The 10709-nt window shown below is 37.7% G+C and overlaps 1 protein-coding gene across 2 annotated transcripts in view; it reads left to right on the forward strand.

Moving 5' to 3' along the window:
* The first annotated feature begins 1433 nt into the window (after positions 1-1433).
* The window catches only part of clpxa (caseinolytic mitochondrial matrix peptidase chaperone subunit Xa), a 13204-nt gene continuing 3928 nt past the window's right edge, over positions 1434-10709 (forward strand). The window contains exons 1-11 of one of the 2 annotated variants that reach the window (XM_017478453.3): positions 1434-1825; positions 3549-3700; positions 3814-3931; positions 4737-4891; positions 5132-5294; positions 6771-6812; positions 8307-8483; positions 8777-8941; positions 9089-9177; positions 9809-9973; positions 10226-10528. In XM_017478453.3, coding sequence (XP_017333942.1) covers positions 1771-1825; positions 3549-3700; positions 3814-3931; positions 4737-4891; positions 5132-5294; positions 6771-6812; positions 8307-8483; positions 8777-8941; positions 9089-9177; positions 9809-9973; positions 10226-10528 — 1584 coding nt within the window. In that variant the 5' untranslated portion in view covers positions 1434-1770. The remainder of the gene's footprint in view (positions 1826-3548; positions 3701-3813; positions 3932-4736; positions 4892-5131; positions 5295-6770; positions 6813-8306; positions 8484-8776; positions 8942-9088; positions 9178-9808; positions 9974-10225; positions 10529-10709) is intronic. The other variant, XM_017478454.3, reaches the window with a different exon arrangement.

A 10709-nucleotide genomic window follows, 5' to 3' on the forward strand; every position in this document is an offset into this window, starting at 1 on the left:
GATGTCTTCTTTTTTTTTAACAATGCGCATGCTCCGTGTAATAGGCATTATAAAGTATTATTATACATATAATGCAATTATAAAATATGTACAGTAAAGAATGTGGACATTATGATATATATATATATATATATATATATATATATATATATATATATATATATATGCGTGTGTGTTATATTTATATGCTATATAAATATATGAATATATTAAAATCAATTAAATAAAAAAAATACATGTATCTTTTTTCTCATTCTTTCTCAATTCAACCTAATGGGTGTTCCTCAGTTAAGCCTTCTGTTCATTAACAACAAAAACAACAACAACAATAATAATAGTCATCATCATCATTAATATTATTATTATGCACATATTTATTCAATACAATTCATATACATTTTGCAGCTTGAAGTGTTAAAAATATGCAGAAGCTGTTTCAATAAATTCATTATTTTAACTGTTTTCTTTTTTAAGTATGTAATTGTGGGTCTTAATCAGGTGCACAACTTACTAGGTGTCTTCTAAAGAAGATGAAAAGTGCTTTTATTTAATTAATTTACTCATATTCTTGACCAAATTTTCATCCATCTATTTTCCACTTATCCTTGCTGGGTCGCAGGGGCATGGTGCACAGGGCACAGGGACACCCTGGACAGGGTGCCAATCCATCGGAGGGCACAATCACACACACATTCATACATTACAGACAATTTTTGGGCATGCTAATAAGCCTACATTGCATGTCTTTGGACTGGGGGAGGAAACCAGAGTACCCAGAGGAAGCATGGGGAGAACATGCAAACTCTACAAACTAACCTTAACCTTAACCCTCCACACACATTGAACCGTGGTGGGTATTGAACCCTCAACCCTGGAGGTGTGAAGTGAACATGCTAGCCACCAAGCCACTAAGCCCTCTTTAAACCAAATTCCACATTCCAACTTTTTTATTTTGACTGAAATAATGGTGTACATGGACAGAATTAGAGACTCTTTGAATAAGAAAGCTATAAAGAATGTAAAAGTTTGTGAGCTCCACAAAGTATTTATTTGATAGTTATATACCCAGTTGTATTCTTATTTTGTTCTTTATAATATTACCTTTTATTTCTTTACTGTTTTTATAAGTGGTTTATACATATTTAACTGTATAATATTTAACATTTGCAATTGAACGAAAGTGTATAATGTTCATGTACACAAACAAACAAACAAAAAACAAACTTCTTAAGTGTCCCTTTAAGGACATTTGGTTGAACGTGTTAACATTGCGACAGTCTGAGTCTGCCCTCGTCATGTTTATCTCACGCCGGTTTACTCTCAAATTAATTTCCCTCAGGCACATAGTGCACGATATAAGACCTTGGAAACCTATCATTTCAAACCCTATATAGTGCACTAAGATAGGGAGCAGGACGTCATTTAAGATTCAACCATTCAAGCAGGCTAACACAAGTTCTCAGCTAGGTTAGCATGACACCTAGTTAGCTTTGCTTTGTCACTGAGAACACATTGCTTTTAGATTCTTGTGCACTTTAATTAACCTATGGACATTTCCTGAAATAACTGATATATTATCTTTGCCCTAAACAGTGCAGGTTCGCACTAGATCTATTATTATTTCACCAACTTATTTCCGTTGACAAGCTTAGTAAGCTAACACCGCTAATTGAATGGTATGGTGGTTAGCTGGTTAGCGTAGCATTTCAGTATTAGCTAGTCCTTAGCTAGCTGATTCAGCATAACAAAAATAAAACGAAGCCGGAAAACATGTCCTGTGCATGCACTTCAGCGGCACGATTGCTCATAAATTCAGCTCACAAAGGTAAAGACACTATTTATTTTCTGTGTTCATGTTCTGGATGGCTAGCTGACAAGTCAGCTAATTTCAATATGTCAAGTCTTAAAGGAAACCTTCAGCTTGAAACACATGAACTATATTTCTACTGGAATATTTGGGACGTGTTTAGTGATGTTGGTGCTAATTTATTGATCGGTGGTGTGTGTTCATTATTCCCGTGAGAAGTCCGCGCTTGTATCCCGCGCTGACGTCACATGGGGACATTTCTAGTGTCCTTACAGCGATGTGTAATAGGAGGGACCAGTGATGGGAAGTTCGGATCATTTTACTGATTCGGATCTTTGAATCTCGTTCAGCAAAATGAACGAATCTTTTTTCCGAGTCATTTCGGTCATTTCAGCAGAATATAATTAAAATGTTACATGTTAAATTTCCCAACACGTCTAGTACTTAAGCAACCGTTGATCACATTTCGAATAAAAAAATTAACTACAGGCTAATGCAACTGAGGCCAAATTATGAGAAATAGAAATGATTCATTAATTGCTTAGCTAGGTCTTTAGGCTATGCAGTCTGTTAGTTCACCTCACCAACCGATCCAAGTCGTTCTTTCTTTTGTCACATCACGTTTGTCACGTCTGTTCCACGGAAACAGAAATTATGAGTTCAGCTCTCGAGTCTTGGGGTTCGAGTCTTTCGTTCATCCTGTGATCACCCCATAGGCTGAATGTAGTGGGGCTGTGACGTGATGAACGAACAACTCGAACCTGAAGACGCAAGAGGTGATCTAATAATTTCTGTTTCCTGTACAGAGCCTATGGGGATGTTGCAGCGATGCGCGTTCAACACAAAATGAAAGAATCACTCTCTGTGACTGCTCGTTGTTCCCGGGTCGTATTAAAGATTCGTTCAAATGCAGTCCTGATAACAACGCAGTTGTACATCAGCTGTGTTTGACTCGAGGTCGCCACGTAGTTCCCAACCATCAACTAGTAAAGGCCAAAGAAAATTCACCTCAACTTTAAATTCCTATTCATCGACTTGGGGTAGTCTTCTAAACTACGAGTTCCTTCCCCATTGTGACGTCAAATTGACATGGCTGTGCACAGCATCAGCAGTACACAAAGTAGCACTTCTTACCTTTAAATTTAGTTATAATGTATGTACAAGTGTTTGCTTTAGATCGATCGACATACAGATATATTTGCTTGTTAATTTGGTAACACTGGCTAACACTACATCGCATTTTTAATAATTTTTTTGACCTGCGAATTACCACTTACGAGGTAAATCGAATGCAGTGGTGAACCTAAACTTGAGTCAGAATTTCTGACCTCAGACTAGGAAAAGTCAAAGAAATAGTCCACTCAGCCCAGAGTTTAGCAAGTGACATCAAATCAACAATGCTGCTCAAACCATCAACTGTGTTATACTGTATATATTAGTGTTTGCTTTTTAATAATCAACTTACAGACATGTTCACTGGTTAAATCTATTACACTGAGTATACAGTTGGCTGTTTTGAGGAAGTAAACATACTTCGCCCTTTGCCTCAAACGCAGAGATCCAGAATTACGCCATTCTGAATTTCGCGTTATTCAGCCGCAGTGCCTGCCTTGATAAATTCTATTTTTTTTTGTAGTTGCAAATCAGTTAGTTCAGGCTTGGTGTGTGTGTGTATAACAATATATTATAACGCTAAGTTAATATTGTTGTGAATTGAATGAATTCATTTGTTTGAATGCAGGGTTCTCAGGTTCCAGAGTGCAGCTGCTCTCTCTGAGCCGGCCAGCGACTCATGAAATCCGTCTGACACGAAGCGTCCCTGTCAGGCCCTTCTCCGAGTCATCCGTGTATTATGCGTCTAAGGACGGAATCAAAGATGGAGATGGTGGAAAGGTAGACTTATTTTTCTGTTGACCTTGCATGTTACAGTATGCTTTATCTTTAAATCAGGATGTTGAATTCAAATGAACTAGCATATCTGTTGTTTTGTTCCATTTCTTTTGAAGAAATCTGTGAGTGAAGGAAGTGGCAAAAGATCCAGCTCGGGCAACTCGGGGAAAGGTGGCAGTCAGCTTCGTTGCCCCAAATGCGGAGATCCCTGCACACATGTGGAAACATTTGTTTGTGAGTAATACATTGTAGTTATGCGACATCTATACTGAAGTTTAAATCATGTAAACCAATGGTAAGCCTCCAAAACAGGCAGACTAGATTAGAGTTTCCCCCAAAAAAATAAAGCTAAAGAAATAAAAACTCCTATACATTTCTGGAACAATATCTTATGCGCAGATGAGATAAAGATTAACTTGTACCAGAATGGAAATACCCTTATATTAAAGCTGAAAGTGAGCTTGTGATCATTATTTAATTTTGATTCCAATATGTTGTGGTAGACAGTTAAAATAACAAAAAAAAATTCAGTGTCTAAATATTTATGGAATCAACTGTACTAGGCAGCCAATAAGCTACATTCAGTGTGGCTGTCAAGTCAGTGGCTTGTGATGAGACCTGAAATGTAATTAAATCACACGTCGTAGTGATTCTTTAATATAAAAACAAATAAAAATGTTCCGCCGTCAGACGTTTGGCTATAATCTGCGAGGCCATGCATCATCATCATAATCAATATTATTATTATTATTATTATTATTATTATTATTATTATTATTACTACTACTACACTTTGTGAAATCAGGACTTTTTTCCCCCCTCATGATTTGCATTGTTGTTGTCTCTTTAGTTAGTTAGCGTAATGTCTGGGTCGTTTAGTGGTTTTGGTTATTAAAGCCAATCTGATCAGTGTTAGATGTTTGCATCCCTGCTAGGTCCACATTTCATTGGCTTCCATTGAGATTTGTATGGTTGTGTATGTCTTCTAAAAGCATTTTGTACTCTACTCTAAGCAGTTAATGATGTTTCTCTTTGTCAGCCTCAACTAGATTTGTCAAATGTGAAAAATGTCATCACTTTTTTGTGGTGCTCTCGGAAACGGACACTAAGAAGAGTCTGAATAAAGACCCTGAATCAGCCGCTGAAGCTGTGAAGCTGGCCTTCCAGCAGAAACCCCCACCACCCCCCAAAAAGGTATCGTACTGATATCTTTTTAAAAAATAAATAAATAAATATCCTTGATTTAGAACCTGAAAATTTCAATTCTTATGTAACAACTTATGTAACAGTTGAAAGCAGCAGGGCCTTGCTATGTCATTAGCATGTCTGAATGATGCATTCCTTTCCAGATCACTGAATGGTGTGATTTTCATTTCCAGACGATTAACCAAAGGCATGTTATAACGTGCCTATTTTTTCCCTCCTTTAAATTAGATCTATGCCTATCTCGACAAGTATGTTGTGGGTCAGGACCATGCAAAGAAGGTGCTGTCAGTGGCTGTGTACAACCACTACAAACGCATTTATAACAACATGCCAGCCAGCTCCAGACAGCACCAGGCAGAGGTGGAGAAGCAGGCCTCTCTCACACCCCGAGGTTTGTACCACTTATCTATTTTATATTGCTAAGAAACGCTGCGAAGAGAACACACGTGTGCTTATGAAAATTTGATCGTTTGAGTCAGTTTAATCCCTTTTTCTTTCCAATCTTCTTTCCAATGTCTGAGCATTACTTTAAAGGTTTCTTTTTAGAAGGAGTCAGCTGTTAGGTTTGTTCATATTAAGATGGATGTTTTTATTAGTGTGACCTGACAGACAGCATTAATGGAGCTCTGTAAAGTGAAGCTTTATCCAAATGGCCTAAAGTCTTGTTGCATGTAAGTGTCCTTGGTTTTTACTGCCTGGTTGTGCAACTATGCTGGTTCAGCCCAACCAGGAGCCACTTCCCTGATTTATTATTTTTTTTAGGGAAGGCGAATAACCAGCATAATAACTTGTTTCCATGTTGGTATCAATTAAACAAAACATGTTTAATTAACATAACATGCAACATGTCTTTGCTTACTCATTAAATCAGAGGTTCCCAAATGAAGGGTCATGACTCCACATGAGTCGCTTGATATACAAATGGGAGTGTGAGAGAAATTCGTAGTCTGCTTTTGTTTTATTCATTTATTTCATGCATTTATTTTACAGATTAATATTTGAACTGTTTATATGGGGGGAGGGGGGGATTTGTGTGCTAATATTTTGAAATGAATCTGTGCATCACGTTTTATCAAGACGCATTTAAATGAAGACTGGGCTTGCTATTATCGCATTATCGTAGGACTTCGGGATAAATTTTCCCAAATTCATAAAGTCCATTTGGGATTATTTGGCCAAACAGTTTGGGAACCTCTGCATTACATTATAATTCTACTGATGATATTCTATGCCCCCTTTTTTGTTTGTAGGAATTAGGTCCTGACTGATATGAAAATTTGCACATACCAATTTAAATCAGCTTTTAAGATTACAATAACTGATATCAGCCCATAAAGTGTATATGATAAAAAAGTAAATGGCAGTCCAATTGAAGAGTGTACAATTATAAACAGTGGAATACAAAAACAAGCCTCTGTGACATTTTAACTCGTACCTTTAAAACACATAAATAACAAAGTTTTGCAAAGTTGAATTTAAACGACATTTAAAGAACGTTATCTGGCATCTCTAATTTGTGCAAAAGAATGAAACATTTGAATCCAATTATGCTATAATCCATCAATAGGAGAGCATCCCAGAGAGCATAACTTCCCTTTAAAAATGAATTATATTCACACAAAAAATATCACTTGCTGGATGCTGCTGTGAATGAGGATTATTATTATGTTTGGGGAAAAATAATTTCCGGCAGATTTTTATCGGCCAACTCGTATATCAGTCAGGCCCTAATAAGAACCGTGACTGCATGTTTGTGATTTGGCATTTGTACAATTAAAAAGCTGCAAAAGTAATCTTTGACGCTGCTCAGAGTAACATGTGCATAATAGTAGTGATATGTTTTGTAAATCTGCTACTTTTTCTGTAGAGCTAGAGCTAAGACGTCGGGAGGATGAGTACAGATTCACAAGTAAGTGTCTTGTTAATGCTTTTATGATTTCTCCTTTTGCTTTCTATAATTAATTCAGGTTTATGATTTCTGTAAACCTGCAGGCAGACAGAATCCCTACACTTTCTGTTCTTTTAATTTGATTCAGTTCATGAACTGCTTTATTGTACAAATGCCAAACTTTGTCTGGTTTTTGTTTTGTCTGCTGATCTGTGTAAAGGCATTAGTGAGTGGGGTGGCGTTCTCAGGCATAATCAGTAAAAAAAAAAAATTTTAAAGTAGAAGACTTATGGGATTGTTTTCTTCTGATTGTGTAACTGGGTTATAGAAGCAGTGTACATCGAATGTATGGTGATGATTAATTTTTATTTTTTAATTTAACTTTCAGGGAAAATTTCAGTCGTGTGTGACTTAGTTGTGAAATTTCTGGAAATTCACGACGATCTCTTGAGTAATTACCGTGTTTGCTTTCATGTGTTGCCAATGCCACCAATTTCTTCATCTTTTGGATTTTACTTTCATCATCTTGCTTCATCATCTTGTTTACGTTCATCATCACACTGGTCATTCACATTTAACTCGCATTGTCCATGTTCATTGAGCTTGTTTCCACAGGAAATCCTTTTAGATCCCCTCTTTGGCTCAGCTGTTTGTCATGCAGCATTGACTTCTTTGAAAGACAGCAGTGACAGCAGTTTACGGGCTACAGTACATTGTCCTGTAATGCTTGAAAGATTTTACTAGTGGGCCCAAATGTTCTCTTACTTTAAGAAAAATATCCACTGTCAACAATTTGCATATTCATTTTTTTTTACCAAAAAAAAATTAACAAAAAATTAATTTTGTAATGAAAGTCATTCAAAACTGTCCTATTTTCATTTTGGTTAATGGTTTCTTGTATTACCCATGATGCAATTAGACTACCTGCTGATAGTGGTGGCAGTCGAAGGTAGCTCTTGTATCATCTCTACTTAAAGAAAGCAATGTATTTCTGAGTGGTGCTTTTCTTTAAGGGATTAATGAGAAAATGTCAAATTTTCAGAGAACTTATTATTCGCGTACTGGTTGCATCATTGTCAAAAAAAGGTATAAAGTTATAGCCAGTAGTGTTTAGCGTACTTCACAGCCAGGAAACCTACAACTGTTGGGGGCGGGGCACTTCAGATTATAGAGAGCGTTTGATTGGACAGAAAATCTGACGCAAAGTTGAAGTGCAGAATGATATCATTCAAATAAAATTGTTGATCCGTATAGGTGGTAGAGAGAGACTGTGATTCATACTGTATCTTCTAAAGGTCGAATTTTGTCATTGTTTTGGAGCACACTAGCTTATAGAGAACCTTAATGTGAACATATTCATACTAAAATCCATAAAACTTCCATTTTGATTTCATGGGGACTTTAAGAAAACACTTAATTATTATTAAAGCTTTACTGTAGCGTAAGTAGCACTGATTTGTCAACGGTGTATGTATAACTACATTTGTTCTGTTTTTTGTGTGATCACTGTTGCAGAGCTGCTGCAGATTGCAGGGATCAGCCCCCATGGTAATGCTTTAGGAGCCTCCATGCAGCAGCAGGTGAACCAGCAGGCCCCACAGGAAAGAAGAGGAGGAGATGTGCTTGACTCCACCCACACTGACATCAAGCTGGAGAAGAGCAACATCGTATTGCTGGGCCCCACAGGCTCTGGTATGACCGCTCATATGTTTCATGGGTCCTAGCTGAGGAGAGAGGGGCCGTGCCTCCTACACTGAGACTGATGGGCACACAGGCCACACCTCCCACACTGAGACTGACGGGCACACAGGCCACACCTCCCACACTGAGACTGACGGGCACACAGGCCACACCTCCCACACTGAGACTGATGGGCACACAGGACACACCTCCAGCACTGAGACTGACAGGCACACAGGACACACCTACCACACATTTTAAAAACAAGAGGCAAATTTGTGTAATCTTTTGTGTCCATAATGCAGGTAAAACTCTTTTGGCCCAAACTCTGGCTAAGTGCCTGGATGTCCCTTTTGCGATCTGTGACTGCACAACCCTCACGCAGGCCGGCTACGTAGGCGAGGACATTGAGTCGGTCATTGCCAAGCTGCTGCAGGATGCCAACTATGTTATTGAGAAGGCTCAGCAGGGTAATAAAGAAAAATTCATGATACTGAGATATTCTGCTCATCTTTGTAGTCTGATGGTGATATGAAACAATGTGTGGGTGTTGTAGTGAGCTGACTTTTGAATTTTTATTATTACTGTTTATTTATTTATTTATTCTTATTCCATAGGTATTGTTTTCTTGGATGAAGTCGATAAAATTGGCAGTGTGCCCGGGATCCATCAGTTGAGAGATGTGGGTGGAGAAGGTGTGCAGCAGGTCAGTCATGAAACGCTGTGCTTTAAAGATGTGACTATAGTTCAGTCTGAGTAGTGTTTAGTATATTTGTCACCATAGCAACCTACAGCATCATAATGCTGTTAGTAACTGCATATTTTAGTGTTTAATAGTTTTTCCCTAAAATGTCAATTATGTGTTTATACACTACCAGTCAAATGTTTGGAGACACTTGACTGAAATATTTTCTTTTTGATCTGAAGGTGTGTGATTTAAATGTTTGAAATCGGTGTTGTAGACAAAATATAATTGTGCCAACATATTCATTTCTTTCATTAGAAAACTAACATTTTATTTGCAAAAAAATTTTTTTTTTTTAAATGGATGACTCGGAGCAAAATATTTGGAAAAGCAGCCAATAAGTGTCCAGCATAGGTGGGAACTTCTTTAATACTGTTTAAAAAGCATCTCAAGGAGGTGCTTTTGAGAAAATGCCAGGAAAACATTTCTGGAAATTCTAGGCCAAAATAATAATAAATTATTTTGATTTATTTGGGATTTATTTGGGGGGGGGGGATGAGTGTACCTAAACTTTTGACTAGTAGTGTATATTCAGTGGAATAGATAAAGAATATCTAATACTGCAGTTGCTTATTATGCTTTATTTTGATAGGGATTACTCAAACTCCTGGAAGGCACTATTGTAAACGTTCCTGAAAAAAACACCAGAAAGCTGAGAGGAGAGACTGTGCAAGTTGATACTACGAACATCTTATTTGTAGCTTCTGGTGCTTTCAACGGGCTGGATCGTATAATCAGCAGAAGAAAGAACGAGAAGGTTTGTGTTTCAAAGTAATTGTTTCTAAGTTAATGTGTATTTATTCCAGAACCTCATTAAAAAAAAGTAAAATCTGATCTGTGCCACATTTGTACCAAATCATTTTATTTATTTATTTTTTGCATAAGTCAGCCTTGTAACATGAACATAGCTGAAGTTATTTATCATCCTGTTTATTGGAAAGTAATATTTCAGCTCTCATTGCGAGGTATACGTTAACGTGACATTATTGTTTATATTCATGTCGTTCAGTATCTAGGCTTTGGAGCACCATCTAGCCTGGGTAAAGGCAGAAGGGCAGCAGCTGCAGCCGATGTGGCCCACATGACTGGTGGAGAGGTGGACGCCGTGGCCGAGATTGAGGAGAAGGACCGGCTCCTGAAGCATGTGGAGGCACGTGACCTCATCGAGTTCGGCATGATACCCGAGTTTGTGGGCCGCCTGCCTGTGGTGGTGCCGCTTCACAGTTTGGATGAGGACACACTCGTCCGCATCCTGACTGAACCCCGCAACGCCGTGGTGCCCCAGTACCAAGCCCTCTTCAGCATGGACAAGGTACTGGGCTAACTCTCTCTCTCTGTCTCAGTTTACTCAAATGCTTATGAATTATAACGAACCATTAATAACTAAATAAAACATTATCGCCTTGTTACTCTTAGATCATTGCCCCAAAATGATTTCTCTAATAAAAATGTGATTTTTATAACTGATATTTTTAGTATTTGTCAGAAATTGT

The sequence above is a fragment of the Ictalurus punctatus genome, chromosome 10 (genome assembly GCF_001660625.3).
Source record: "Ictalurus punctatus breed USDA103 chromosome 10, Coco_2.0, whole genome shotgun sequence".
Lineage (NCBI taxonomy): Eukaryota > Metazoa > Chordata > Actinopteri > Siluriformes > Ictaluridae > Ictalurus > Ictalurus punctatus.